General features: G+C 43.5%; 2 protein-coding genes and 1 non-coding gene across 3 annotated transcripts in view; 2 read left to right on the top strand and 1 right to left on the bottom strand.

Annotated features, from left to right (window-relative positions):
• Positions 1–14,411, bottom strand: part of PPEF1 (protein phosphatase with EF-hand domain 1) — a 121,979-nt gene extending 107,568 nt beyond the window's left edge. Inside the window, exons 1-2 of the mRNA XM_075999172.1 lie at positions 14,407–14,411; positions 13,694–13,812 (exon numbers count right to left, since the gene is read on the bottom strand). Of these exons, the coding sequence (XP_075855287.1) occupies positions 13,694–13,812; positions 14,407–14,411 (124 nt within the window). The remainder of the gene's footprint in view (positions 1–13,693; positions 13,813–14,406) is intronic.
• RS1 (retinoschisin 1) overlaps positions 1–15,714 on the top strand; it is a 284,554-nt gene that overhangs the window by 245,909 nt on the left and 22,931 nt on the right. The window lies entirely within an intron of this gene.
• Positions 15,430–15,502, top strand: TRNAV-UAC (transfer RNA valine (anticodon UAC)). The gene has a single exon. It is a non-coding gene; the product is annotated as a tRNA-Val (tRNA).

The following is a 15,714-nucleotide window of genomic DNA, read 5'->3' as shown; positions in this document are numbered from 1 at the left end:
GATTCTAAAATGTCCCAGATGATCCCACCGCCTGGTCAATTCACACCCTTGTGTAATCCCCCCCTCTTCAGAGTGGGCTGGATTTAGTGACTTGCTTCTAATCAATAATATATGACAATGGTGTTGGGATGCCACTTCTATAACTACGTTATAAAAGACCGTGACCTTCTGTTTTGGTAGCAGACTCTCTCTATTGCCTTCAAAGCTTACATGCTTCCAAGTAAGCTGCCATGTTGGAGAGTCCCACATGGCAAAGGAAGAGGGGCGATCTCTGACCAAAAGCCAACAGGGAACCCTCAGCCAAAGAGACCATAAGAAACTAAATCCTGCCAACAACCACGTGAGCTTAACAGCCAATCCCTCCCCAAGCAAACCTTCAGATGACTGCAGCCCAGCGAACACACTGATTGCACTAATTTAACACAGATCCTGAAGTAGAAGGCCCAGGTATGCCATGCCCAGGTTCCTGCCTTGTCCCACAGAAACTGTAAGATTATAAATGTGTGTTGCTTTGAGGTGCTACATTTTTTGGTAATCTGTTAAACAGCAACAAGTAAGTAACATGAGAACTCTGAAAAGTAAATAGTAGAAGGTGGATTGAGGAAAGGGATCAAAGTTTGAAGTACCGTTGACTGGCATCGAGTTTACCTTTTTATTCTCTCCAGTTTCCCCAGACTGTATTCAGGAAAGCAGAAATTCAAATTCCAACCACAGTGAGATACCACTATATACCTATTACTATGGTTAAAATTTTTTTTAAATACTAACAATAATTGCTGGCTAGAATGTGAAGTAACTAGAACTCTAATACTTTGCTGGCAGGAATGCAAAGTGGTAACAGCCACTCTGAAAAAGAGTTTGGTAGTTTCTTATAAAGTTGAATGTACACTTACCATATCACCACAATCCTACTCCTAGGAAGTTATTATAGAGAAATGAAATTTTCTATTTACACAAAAACCTGTATACAGGTTCATATGGTCAAATTCTGAAAACAGCCCAAATGTCCTTCAATGGGTAAATGCATACACAAACTGGGGGACGTCCATACAGTGAAATACTACTACTTAGCAATAAAAAGGAATAGACTGTTGATACACACACCCTGGGATGGGTCTCAAAGGCATTATGCTGAGTGAAAGTAGCCAGGCTTAAAAGGTTATGGACATTTACATGATATTCTCAAAAAGACAAAACTGCAGTGATGGAGAATTGATTGGTGGTTGCCAGGGGAATATGGATAAGGGTGGGGAGTGACTACAAAGGTCTAGCAGGAGGAGTTACTTTTAGATATAGGGTCTCTGGGATCTCACTTTTGCTCAGGCTGGTCTCAAACTCCTAAACCGAAGTGATCCTCCTGCCTCGGCCTCCCAGAGTGCTAGGATTACAGGCCTGAGCCACTGCACCGGGCCAGTAGGAAGAGTTTTTTGGGGCATGTTCTGTGTTCTGATTATGGTGGTGGTTATACTAATCTATTCATATAGTAAAATTCACATGTACTACAAAACAACAAGTCAATTGCATTGTAGAATAATTTAAAAATATTTTAAAAACTTCACAAAGCTAGTTTTAGTGCCCTTGGATCTGTAGATATTAAGAGTTCCCATAAGCTGACCTTGATTGCCAAGTGCCTTCCTAAATCACAGCCAGAAGCAGTATCTCCTACTGTAATCTCAGAGCACTAAGAACACTCGCCCTTCCCACTGACTTTTCATTTCATTTTCTACCCATGGGCAAACTGAAAAACACAGAGATCCTAGTCAGAAGGTACAGCCCATCCATTCTTTACTCAGCAGATTCTTGCTGAGCATGTTCCAGCTGCGAGGCAGGGAGACAATGGTGACTAAATTATGATGCATTCCCTTACCAGGTTCACAGTGTAATGAGGGACACAGGCATACACACAAGTAATTTCAAGACAGGAGGTGTAGGCACAGAGATACGCCTACGTTCTATTGGAGTCCAGAAAGAAATTAGCTTTGCCAGGGAAAGGCAGGAAATGTTTCATATAGCATAAAAGGTGGAAAAAGGCATTCCAGGGAGCATGGGAGCATTTCATATTTGAGTAATGTTTCCTGAGATTGGGAGACAGAGGATGTATAGAGAGAAGGGACATTAACCTGGGATAGGCAGGTTAGTATCAACTGTGAGTGCTCTTATAAATCACAACAAAGACTTTGGACTTTAACCTATCAGCCAGGGATTGTACTTTCAAATGCTTAATGCTGGGGCAGATAATATAAATGAATAAAGTAGCATGGGTGGAAACTATGAGACACGGTAGGGAGCTTTTGTCTAAATGTAGCAGCTGCTACTTACTGGTAGCTCTATCTTAGGCTGCCATCCAGAAATCCTGGCCCAGTGCTGCCTAATGTAATTTTCCAAGAGAAGCTGAACATACTTTTGTGTACGATCTCTTTATTTTTAAATGTTAGCATGAGTGTATTTCAGCAAATTTAAGCCATTGATTACAGGATGCATCATTATTTTATGTATCAGTAAGAAAGAAAACCACCACCAAACTATGACACACTTTGTCAATTTTGAGACACATCCCAATATCAGAGATGCTAAAATGTGAAAAAATGTGCACCTTAGAATCAATAAAATGCAGTCAATTTTTATTTTTTCAAAATACTGTATAGACTGCATGGATTCAGTTTGAGGCTGCCAGACTGCAAACTCTGTTTAAATCAAGAGGAACCTGGAGGTAATCTGATTAAACTCAGGCTGTAGAAGATCACTCTGGGGGTCAAACAGTGATGAATTGGGGAAAAGCTGGCAACAGGAAGACCAATGAGGAGGCTCCTGCAATAATCCAGGAGATAGATGGTAAGGGTTGAATTAAAGCCATGGCAGTGGGGACAGAGAGGAGGGAGGGGCCGAATATAAAAGAGTTTTATGTAATAAACCACACAGGTCTCAGACTGAGCATGGGGAGGGAAGGAGACAGAGGTATCTAGGAGGATTTCAAGGTTGCTAGTTTGGAAGAATAGATGGAGTCATCATTTATTCAACAATATTTACTGAGTATCTACCATGGGCCAGGCACTGTGCTAGGTGCTAAGCGGACAAGATAGACACTCTCCCTGCCTTCTTGTAATTTACAGTCTAGGAGGTGATGCCATTAACTGCAGTAGGGTATTGAAGGGTATGAGAGTTGACACAACGGGGGACAAGCAAGTTTATAGTGAAGAAAGGAAAGTTCTGTTGGGTGTGTGCTAAACGTGAGTGCCTGTGCGACCTCACTGCTGAAATGTCCTGCTGCCAGTAGAAGCCTGGGTTTAGAGCCCAGGAAATAAATCAGGTCTGAAGAGGCAGATTAAGGAGGTCATCAGGTTACCAACAATAGCTGAAGTGATTAGAGAAGATAAAATAGCCAGGGAGAGCTTGTAGGATAAGAAGGCTATATAGGGGCAAAAGCAGACGCTGGGGAATAGAGCCAGTAAAGAGAATGAGAAGAGGAAGGAGCAGACAAGGAGGCTAACAAAGAAGCAATCTGCAAAGTAGGAAGCCGAACAGAGAGGTGTATCTGTAAACCAAAGGACACTGAAATTATCATACAATCTGCCTATACCTTTACCTAGAGTTACTGCATAGAAATAATTTACCTTGGTAATGTATAATTCAGATTTTCAGAGTTATGAGTGTTTTGCATGAATTCCAAATAGGCTTATCAGAACTGCTTCTTATTTAGAGAGCTGTGATATTTTTAAATATTGCCACAATCTGTTCCTTTATCTTGTATGTGCTTGTGTTTTGCATGTATTTCAGTTTGACATCTAGCGCTGGAGTCAATGGCAGAGCAATGGTAATTCCTTATTTCTTATTTTCCTTCTGTAGGAGCTACAATCTGCCATTCCAAGACAAAAGTAAAATGAAGAATATACATTTATACAACTCCCTCTCATGTCATAGCACTGGGAATTGGGCAAAACTGATGTAGGCACAGATGGTAGAGTTGTGTTGCAAGATCATCATGAGGTCCTCAGCCCAGAGCCCTGTAACAGGTGAGCCTGTGACATGGTAAGATACTCTGATCCTTTGGACTTATTCAGAAAGGCCTTCAGAGATCTCCATTTTAAAGGAGAAGAAACCAACCTCTGGTTAGAGAGAAGTGAGGTGGCCTCCCCAAGGTCACAGTCTTGTGACTCAGTGGCCAGTATTCATTCCATTATATCGAGGTAACCCAATTCTATTCTATAAATACAATGTATATTAAAGCATGGTAAACTTCATACATAAAACATAAAGGCCACAAGAGTTGGGCCAAACAACTAAACAAACAGAGGAAGCAGGTTAACTTTCAATCATATGTCCATGCCTACCCAGATCTCACTTGATTTATCTGGTCCATTAAATGTTCTTACCCTTCTCTCTACTCACTAATGTCACCAAAACAAAAGAATGCTGGGATATATAAATAAAGCAATGCCATAAGCTAAATATTTCAAATATTTGGAAAGAATGAAAAAAAAATTATAAGCAAACTGAGCTATCTCAGTAATATAGTGAAACTTTACTAATTTACACCAGTGAGATGGACTGTCATTCTTACTCAGTGAAAAGCCCTATTTACAAAGCAGTTATAAAGAAAAGTAATATAAATTAATCTGATGTAACTAATGACAAGAAATTTCTATATGTTTAAGGACTCTTTAACAGGTCAACAAGAGCTATTAACATTTGTAACTGACACATTTTCTGAATGAAGCTCTAGATTTTATATTATATGAGATAAAACTCACCTCCCTTTTTAGATCTCTATTACTCACTGCTAAACATAAGTCCTGCTGATATACCATGTTCCTGCTGGTGGGGCTACGTGAAATGAACACTATGAAAACAAGTTGGTGAGAGATCCAAGGTTTTTCTGAACTGGTCTTCCTGAGAAGGTTATGAAGTTAATATAGGGCCTAGAGCAAAATATTGTCCTTTAAGAAAATTAGAAATGAAGTCTTCTGTACATAGAAGAGTAGGAAGATTAAGAAAGGGAAACAGGAGTAAGTTTTTGTAATTTCAAAGAGATATCAGCTTTGTCACTTACAACCTAGGGAACTGAGGCAACTTACAGAACTCCTCTGAACCTCAGTTTCCTCATTTTTAAAATGGGGATAATATTTAAAGGGAAAAATTTAAGTGGAAATTTCTTCATAAACTATAAAGTGCTAAGCAAATATTAGGTACCATTTTTAGGAGAGGCCTGCATTTCCTGAGTGGATACACATCCCAGAGAAGAAACCCCTGGCCTGTGGGTTAGGATATATCTCGGAGCTAATATTAGTAGAACTAGGTTCTTGAGTTAGCTTGCTTGGGTTCATGTTCTAACCATTACATAACAGCTGTGTGTGAGCTTGGGCAAATTACATTACCTCTCTGTGCCTGTTTCTTCATCTATAAAACCAGGATAATAATAGTACCAACCACATCAAGTTGATACAAGGAATAGATGAATTAGTACACAACCACTGATAGTTGCCTAACCAACATCCATTCTCCCTTTCTTCCTTACCAATTAAACCCCAGTTTTGTTCTAAGTGGCAATGTGCTTAACCAATAAAACCTGACTTGTCAGGCTTCCTTGCAGTTAAGGGTGCTCATGTGACTGACACAGTTCTGGTCGTTGAGATATAAGTAGAAATCTCCTGGCTAAGGCTTCCAGAAAAGCTATTTTCCTGGTAAAAAGGAAAAGACTCAACTGGCACAAGCCCTTCCCCTATTCTGCCTGGAACCAAGACACGATGCCTGGAGGAGGAGCAGCCCTCTTGTGAGCATTAGGAAATAGTCTCACACTGAGAAAGATGATGCAGGAACATAAGAGGATGAGCCTGAGACATGGATGTGAAGCTGCTTATTTCCTGCCTTCATATCATGTGTGATAAAAACCAACCTCTCTGTGTTAAGCCCCTATTTCACTTACCTTATTACATGCAGACACATTCTCTAACCAATACAACTGTAAAGCAGTTTGAATGGTGCCTGGCTCATAGTATTCAAAAAATGCTAGCTTATTATTACTATTAGGCCAGCATTCTATTCCCTAACCAGGTGGCTAGCAAATAATTCCCTAACCTCCTTGTAATAGGACCACACTTTTCTTTTTTGAAATCAACCCTCTCCCTATTCTCAACTGTCTGGTTTGCCTGGGACTGACACCACCCCCACTCTAAGTGTGAGCCCTGACTGGCTTAAGCCAATTAGCATAGCCCACTTCCCAAGCGACAGTGATTGTTCAGGAATGGGCACATAACTCAAGCCTAAGACAGCATATCCTCTTCTCCTGGTAAAAAAGAGTGAGGTGGGCGCTAGAGATGGGTAGCTAGAGACAGGCGATATGAGTGAATCTTAGGGCTCCTGGAGAGTGCTCATGAGAAGAGCCAGTCCAAGAGATGAAAGTGGTACATGAATAGGGGCAAACCAAGAGCAGTGTGGGGAAATGGAGCTGAAGTCCTCCATCATAAATCTCTGGATCAAATCTTACCTTTGAAATTTTCAAACAAGACTCATTTGAAACTGGTTTTGCTAACTGATTTTGTGTTGGATCTTCTGTCACACGCAACCACAAGATTCCTTCTAATACTGTTGGATGAAAAAAAACACACAAATAATTTTAATGTAAGGACTATACACCTCGAGGGGAACTTTCAAAACCCTGGTCTAGTGCATATATTTAGTAAAATCTATAGGCAAACACAATATAAATTCATATCCAAATCAGCTTTCTGAAAGAAAAAACAAGATCTACAATCAATTTGCACTTGTGTTTTGTTTTTATTTTTTGTAAACACGTCCAGGAGCCATTAAGAATAGATGTACATCCAGGATCTAAACTGAATGTTGGGCCCAGAGGCAGACACTGGAAATGTATGACTAATATTGAAATAATATTCACCGACAGTTGTCATGGTAGCCTGCTCATTCTGCACAAAATAGAACCCACTGCATTCTAAAAGGATTTAGCAAAGGGAATCTGCTAGCCCGTAGATAGCCTTTAACTGAGTTAAACAACCTACTAAATGGTTTTGGTTTTATTATTGTACATAGCCTTCAGACTATATCCTAATTGTATCAAAAAGATCCCAAATATTTAAAATCACTAATAAGAATACACAATATGATTTTGGTTTAACACTTGCACCACTCTTGAAATCTTTCCATCAGACCATGGAAAACAGCTTAGAGGTGAGTCTTACTGTGTGCACAGTTGAATTCATGTAGAAACCTAAATAAGACAGTAAGTGCTGTGGAAGTAGAGGGAGTAACCCACTTAATTTCCATCACCAATTAGCACTGGCTCTTGTCAGATGCTGCCTTTTAAGTGGGGCTCTATAGGAGTGGGGAGCAGCCAAATTGTTCCATGTTCAGTTACCTGGTTCTCAGGGGAGTGACTAGAAACTAGGGGCATCTCAAGACAAATAAATAAGAGAGGGGTGGACAAAGTATTTTGAGCTGATCAGCTTCTCAAGTGGCCACCTCTATAAAATCTAGTCTCACTGAATGTGACTGTAGGTGATTTTGAAGATGACAGATAGCTAGTCTGGAAAGGAGGCCTGCTTTACTAATAGACAGGCTTTTGCATGTCACTCAGCCCCTCCTCTCCGATCTGACTTCTCCTCTTTCCAGTTTCTTCTTTAAGAGAGAGGAGACAGGCCAAAATTAAAATCCATTAACATCCTACATTAGGAAGACCACATCAAGCCATTACCTTCCATTAACATCCTAGAACAAATGAGTCCTTTGGATTAACTGATATTCTTCAAATTTCTTGAGCTGGAGCCATGTCATATGCTTTTCTAAAAACTCCCAACACTGTGCTTTTTTAAAAACTGCCCAACACTGTGCTCCTAGATATAGTGCAAACATGTGACGACAAACAACTTCAATCAAGAGAATGGAATACAGGGCAATCTCTCAGTAGCTGGTGGACAGATTAAAGACATTGTCAAAAATGGTACAGGAGATAGTTACAGGTGAGAAATGTGGAAATGCTGAATCAGTAGGGTGTGTATTTTCCCTCATGAACTGAAACTCCCACTAAACAGCAGCATTAAAAACTAGAGGTTTCATTTTTCACCTATAACAAGGAATCCGGAAGTAGGAAATCTAGGGCTGGGATCTAGGCACCTTCTTTCTTTTGGCCAAGCCACGTAGCTTTCTTCTACACAACTGTCAACTCATGGTCCCAAAATGGTGATCACAAAATGATGTGATGCTCAACCTCATGTTCTGGGGCGAGAGTGAAGAACTGAGGGCAAAATGGGTATAGCAGATGAGTATAACTCCTTTTAAAGAAATAGTTTTGGAAGACCACCTATTTACGTACATCTGATTGGCCAGAATTGTCGTGCAGTCTCTTCTAGCTGTAAGGGAGCCTGGGAAATCACACTGTTTTTAGCCTGATGCATCACCAATTCAAAATCAGACAGTGTAGTGCAGAGACTATACACAGCCTATGGAGCCAGATGGCCTGGGTTTAAAACCCTGTTCCTTATTTACTAGCTGTGTGACTTAGTCAAGTTACCTAATTGTTCTGTGCCTCGGTTTTCTCACCTGTAAATGAAGCATAACAGTATCTTTCTTCGCAGGGTTCTTATGAGGATTAAATGAGTTAATATGAGAAAAGAGCTTGGAACAGTCCCTAATACATAGCAAGCACTATACAAGTGTTTGTTCTTACTTTTAGTGCTGTAGGAAAGAAGCAGGATGGATATTGGATAAGCAACTAGCAGCACCTGCCACAAATGTGTTGCCCACTCTATAATCTGCCTACCCTGGTTACTGTGCCACATGGGAGCAAGTGCCCTGCTGTCTTTGTGAACTGCTGGCTCCCCAGGAGACAAGGAAACCACAACCCTGTCTTACCAGAAGTGGCCATTCCCATGACCAACAGCCCTGTCTCCCTTTTCTGGGAATGGAGAACAAGCAAAACTTTCAAGTACCCGAGCCGGGGCACCACTGTCAGCCATTTTTTGCCACAGATCATTAGGACTCTGTCTATTGCAAGTGTCAGTAAAGCCATTTCAGCTGGCTTAGGCAAAGCTAAGAATGGATTCCTTAAACAACTGAAGAGTCAATGGGTATACTTAAGCATGACCTGGGCAAGGACTTCAATGAGAGCACTCAGCTGCTCTGTTTCTCAGCTCCAATTCTTTGGTGTTGGCTCCATTCTCAGGCCTCAAGCAGGTAGTGGATGTCTTTCATGCTTTATGGTCACTCACTAACTTCTGAACCTCTTACCTATCTCCTGGCAATTCCTTACATTTGACTCCTTCTTCCCCAGTGTAGAAACAAAAAGTTTGCTTTTCCAGCCTCTCTCCTAGCAAGAGCAAAAGCATGTAAACTAGGCTCTGCCAGCGACTTCAATTCAGAAGAGGGCAATGTGAAGACGTGGAAGGGTAACAAAAACCATCTTCTGCCAAGCTTGGTGGCAGAGGTGTCCAGTTTTCTGGGACAGCAGTGGTAGAGATTCTGGGCTCCACCACTGGTTCCAGTGGCTAAAATCTGTACTCAGAGGAGGCAGCTGTGAACATCTGTGCAGGTGCAGTCCCACAGTGAGATTTGGACATTATTCCTGGCTTTGGAGTCACCAATGTCTGCTTAGAGATCCTGTGAGCCACCTAATAACCTTTAATAAACTCATTTTCTTCTTAAACTAGTGGGAGAGTTGAAGCAGCTTAGATTATACTATGCTTTGGTAACAAACAATCCCAAATCTTAGTACAATAATAAGAGTTTATTTTTCATTCCCATTCCATGGCCAATGCAGGTGGGCTGCAGTTCTGTGAACACATTGCCTTCCTTCTGCAACTCAGGCCAACTTATCTCTAGGACATTGTTGTTCTCATAGCAAAAGGGGAGAACAGAAGTAGTGAACCACACTGGCTATTATACTTTTGCTTAGAAGTGGTACATATCTAGCCAAAGCAAGTCACTTGGGCAAGCCTATCTGCGGGGCAATGATGTAAAAATCCTACAGGGGAAGAGAAATGAAGTGAATATTTTGAACAAGAGGGTTCTGTTGTATGCAACTAAGAGCCCTGTCTGGTAGAATGCAATAGTAAGATGGCAGCAGAACTTCCAGCCTCTGGATCATCTCACGTTCAAGTCCAGGGTGAACAAGAAAATGTTTCTTCTCAGGAATTCAAGCAAAAGCCCAGCATTAGCTCTGATTGCAACTGACTGCCCTGGCTTGAGTCACCCCCAACGCTGACAAATGTAATATAAAACATATTTACTGAGCACTTAAGCTATGTGCTAGGAACTATTAGGCTCTGTGAAATAGAGCAGCAAGTGAAACCAAATCCAGGCCCTCAGGGAACCTTCATTCTAGTGGAGGATGGCACGGGCAATCAACAAAATAGATAAGTAAATATCTAGAATGTAGATGGTGCTAAGTGCTGCAGACAAACATTAAGTAGGAAATGGTGAGTGGAAAAGGATAATAGCAATTTGAAATAGGGCAGTCAGGAAAGGCCTCCCTGAGAAGATATTTGGGTAAATATCTGAACAAGGTGAGAGAACAGGCAATGGGGTTGTCTAGGGAAAGAGTATTTAAAACTGAGTGAACAGCAGGTGCAAAGGCCCTGAGGCAGAAGGGGCCTACTGTGTTTGAAGAGCAGCAAGCAGGCAAGTGCGGCTGGAGTGGAGTAAAAGAAAAGGCAAAGGAATAGGATATATAATCAGAGAGATCATGGGTCGGGAGGTCAGATCATGTAGGGCCTTGCAAGCCACTGTAAGGCTATGGCTGCTTCTTCTAGTTAAGGTGGGGAGCCATTGAAAGGTTTCAAACAAAGCAATGACAAGATCTAATTCAGGTTTTAAAGGGCCACTCTGGCTACTGTGCAGAGAATAGTCTGCAGGGAGAAAAGGGCAGAAGCTGGGAGGCCACAATCTAAGGCCAGTAGCAATGATCCAAGCAAAATGTGATGGTGGCTTTGATTAGAATGGTAGCGGGGAAGATGACAGAAAGCTAGCAGATTCTAGATAGATCTTAAAGTTGGAGCCAATAAGATTTGCTACTAAGATTACACTGGGGGTGCAAGAAAAAGAGAAGAATCAAATATGGTTCTAAGTTTTAGGCCTAAATAACTAGAAAGATGAAGCTGCCATTATGTGAGATGAGGAAGAGAGAGAGGGGGGAGCAGATTTAGGGGGTAGAGATCGGGAGTTTAGATACAGTTGTACTAGGTTTGGATGCCTAATAAACATCTAAATGGAGATGTTGAATATGTAGGTTTGGAGTTGGGGAGAAAATTCTAGACTAGAGATATACATATGGAATAATCTAGGTTATCAATGGTATTTAAAGCCATGATTAGATTGAATGAGGTCACCAGGGTGGTGAGAATGGATAGAGAAGTCCAAGGACTAAGACCTGAGGCACAGCCATGTTTAAAGGTCAAAGGGATGAAGATTCAGCAAAGGTGACTGAGAAGGAGTAAGCACTAGAGACTAGAAACAAACAACACAAGAGGGCGGCACCCTAAAGGCCAAGAGAACAAAGAGCTTCAAAAAGGAGGGAGTGATAAGACTATTTCAAATGCTGCTGACAGATCAAATAAGATGAAGAGGAAGAACTATTCTGTGCAGTAGTGTGGAAGTCACTGCTGACCTGGATCAGAGGAATCTGGGTGGAGTAGTGGGAGCAAGAGCCAATAGCAGGGGGTGGGGGGGGGGAGGGGATCTAAGAACTTCACTATAAAGGAGAGCAGAGAAATGGAAGGAGCTAGAGGTAAAAGTGGAACTAAGAGATTATTTTTTAATAACGAGAGAAATTATAGCATGTGCTGATCGAAATGATCCAAAAGCGAGGGGGTAAATAATGATATAGGAGAAAGAGGGGAATTGTTGGCGTTCCTTGAGTAGGCAAGAGCAGGCAAGATCTGGTGTACCAGCTCAGGGGTTGGGTTTTGACAGGAATGCAGACAATTCATTTAGAGCAGGGTTTCTCAACCCTTACACTGTGGACATTTAAGGCTGGGGAACTCTCTGTTGTGGGGCTGTCCTGTGCACTGTAGGGTGTTTGGCAGCACCCCTGGCCTTTACCCACTAGATGCCTATAGTACCCCTCTCCCGGTTATAACAAACATGTGTCTCCGGACATTGCCAAATAGCCCCCAAGGTTTTGCCCACCGGGGGACATTTTAGGTTGTCTGGACTAGGTGAGTTGGGGGGATGCTACTGGCATCTAGCAAGGAGAGGCTAGAGATGCTGCGAAACATCCTACAATACACAGGACAGTGTACCACAACAGAATTAGCCAGTCCCAATCCACAGGGATATGGCGGGGAAGCCCTGATCTGGAGAAAGAAGAGTATGAAAGCACAGATGCTGGCAGGGGGGTAGACGTGGTAAGGACGGTGGAAGTTTCCTTCTGATTGTGTGCATTTTTTTTCACTGAAATAGGAAGCAAGGTCATGAGGTCAGGGGGTCAGGGAGGACCACAAGAGGTTTAGGGAGAAAAGATATAGAGCTGTCCTATAGGAGAAGTGGGCACGATTCTGGGCTGCGTTAAGGGCTCACATGAGCCAAGTAGTCATCAACTGAATGTGAAACCAGTCAACTGGTTTGTGTTTTTCTTGGGCCGTATTCAGGGGCAGAGTAGGGACAGAGTCAGATGTAAGAGGTTGTGATTTTGTCAATAAGCACAAAGAAGGAAGGAAGAGGCAAACAAGTGAGTGATGAATGAAAATGACCACAGAATTTGAGCTGGGTAAGATGACAGAGGGGTGAAAGGGACTATGAAAGGTAGGTGGCAAAAAGCAACAAGTGTCTATCACAACAGGGCAGTTTCAAGACATTTTGAACAGGATGAGCTGCGAAAGGAGAAAGATAATGTGAGCTCTGCCCTACTAAGGTAATGACTCACTTTTCCTGGTAAATACATGATACTCACTGAAGGACAGAGTACAATAGCTTCTCAATGAAATCGGGTAAACTAAGCTTCCCGACTAAGCTTAGTGTTCAGGGCTGTGGTTTCCCTGGTTGAGTTACCCTCCCATCAGTGAAGCCAAACAACACTGGGGAAGCAACACTAATCATCTGAGAAACCAGAGAACTCAAAAAGTTTGAAGTGACTTCCAGTCTTTATTTATTAGTTAATGTATTTTTATTATAGTTGTCTGGATGCTTGTGGGTACACCTGGGAGTGACAGGCCTCACAAGTCGGACTGAACAGACAGCAGTGACAGGCAAAATTGAAGCCATCTGAAGCATCATCCCCGAGACTCTGATGGCTCTCAGTTCCTACTTTTGAGGATTTTTGTTGAAAAATTACAAAAGAAAAAAACCAAACGGTATCCATTTCCTCACTGGCACGCATACTAAATATGACAAGAGACCAATGGCAGGAACAACATGTAAGCTTTATGGACTTGGCCTCCCGCACTCACTTAGGCATCAGAAGAATTAGTGTGACCCAGCCCTGCCACTCACTACCTGAACGGTCACAGGCAAGGCACACAGACTCTTCATCTTCAACTTCTGTTGAAAAATGAAGATCTTAATACATACCTTGGCTCTCTCACAGGGAAGTTGCCCAGGAATGTATAAGAAAGTGCTTTATAAACCATATTGTACTTTACTAATAGAAATTGTGCCTACACCTTGAGAGGGGCGGGGAGAGTGGAACTCAAGTCTCCCTCCTGGTCACAATGGAGAGAAGGAACGAGAGTGTTTTACTAAAGGCAGAAACCTGTGTTGCATACATCAGAGGGCACCACCTTCTTTTCTACACGGAGAGAAAGTTCAGGAACTTGGTCGAAGCTTGCGCTTGGCAAACCAACCCTTACAGACACGGACAGACGGAAAAAACTGGAGGGAAAGCAAAACAATCCCTAAAGACACAACCCAAAACACAATCAGTGGGTGCAATCTTAGGGCCAATTCTTGGCAACCTTGTTTTGGACTGCTAGGCACTTGGACACAGGTGGGATATACTTATTATTGGGCTTCCCAGGAGTCATTCCGGCTCACTGACTAGCAGGGAACATAGAGCTTTTATGAGTTCATCCTCTAGCTGGTGGCTGGCCACTCCTGGTCATCTCCTGGCTCAGAATCTAGGTGTCACGTGCTCAAGGAGGCCTCTTGAAATGTATCAACAAAAAGACAGGCTGGAAGGGGACCCAAGATGAATATTATAGGGAGCTAACCAAGGACAGAGGAAACTAGGTATCAGAAAACCCAAGCACTGACTGCAGACCTGCCTTTATTTCTGTGGGAAAAATTATAAGGCAGATCACTGCCTCCATTTTCCTAACTGGAAAATGAACACAACATTTTAGACCCAGATGCAAGAGTGGGGGTGTTTAGTCCAACCCCTGTATTTCACAAAGAAGGAGACTGAGACTCGGGAGGCGAGTACCCAGCTAGTGAGCAGGATGAACATCCAGACCATGCCCCCCGCACCGCATTGGTGCTCCTTCCACCCACCTGTTCCTTGGCCGAAGTGGGTTACTGTCACGGCCTGCCAGGCTCAGAAGATGTCACTGCCTGCAGACCAAGTCCACCTGGGTGCTGAAAGATGTCCCTCAAATGGTTTTAAGTGGGTTTTCAAGCTTGACTAGGGTGAGCAATCTGAGAATGGCGACCCGCATCCATCCAGAAGCCCTGGAGAAGGCAAATGGCACCGACAGTGAAAAGCAAGAAGGGAGACGATGGTAGAGGGTGGGAGAAGGTCCCAGCCCCTTACCCGGACCAGAGCCCTCGACTCACAGCGGCAGGTTCAGAGGGAGCAACCCGTCTACACCATCCCCTGCCCTAGACAAATAGGAGGGAAGGAAGGCCCTAGGATTCCCATCCCCTCTAAGGCTTGGCTCCGGGAGGGGAAGAAAGCTGGGGCAAAGGACAGGGGCAGTAAGAGGTCTCACCCTCCGGCAAGAGGCCGACTAACCAGCGGCCTTTTCCAACTCTGGCAAATAGATGCCTCCGTAAAAACGCCCCCAGTCCCCCAACCCCGAGCTGCCTGAATCTCTGGCTCCACGGGCAAGGCCTCCCACGCTGCCGGAAGCGACGATATTCTGACTTCAGACAGGGCAAAGCCGTCGGGTCGCCGAGGATGTTTGCCAGGGAAGAAAATGGGAAAGCTCCGGTCCCTCACCGGCTTATGGAAGCTTCTAGAAGGAGCAGTGTCCGACCAGGGAGGACTTCCGCCCACCAGGCTGCCTTGTCCACCCCTCAACTGAGGGAAAGTTTGGGTACAGGTTTGGGGCGGGGGAGGCACTCTCAGTCCGGAGGGTGACCCAGGCACCTGCCTTGCTCTGATGACACGTGCCCCGTGTCTGGTGGGGAAGACTCAGCGGGCCGCCAGAGCCACGATCTCCTGGCTTCTATGGCGGGGCAGGGCCTCGGCGGAGGGGTGGGGTTTCAACAGAGGCGCCGGGACTGATACGTCACAATGAATTAACTAACCATGGCAACAGCCTTCGCGGTGGTTCTATGGTGTAGTGGTTATCACGTCTGCTTTACACGCAGAAGGTCCTGGGTTCGAGCCCTAGTGGAACCATGGCAAAGCGGTAATTTTTTAAAATTTAATAATCCTTTTAAAAATGTATTTGGAGCGTTTTTTATCGCAGACGCGAAATGACAGATGCCTTCTCCTATCCTACAAGGTCAAGGCCGTCATCGTCCGACCTGAGGGGGTTTCCGAGGGAGTCGTGATCTCCAGGACTCCCCAAGCCGGCCGGACCCTGCCCCACCTCTCCTCCCGCTACTCCC

Source organism: Microcebus murinus, chromosome X (genome assembly GCF_040939455.1).
Source record: "Microcebus murinus isolate Inina chromosome X, M.murinus_Inina_mat1.0, whole genome shotgun sequence".
Taxonomy (NCBI): Eukaryota; Metazoa; Chordata; class Mammalia; order Primates; family Cheirogaleidae; genus Microcebus; species Microcebus murinus.
Note: the sequence above shows the minus strand (reverse complement) of the source record. Positions and strands in the feature narration are given on the sequence as shown.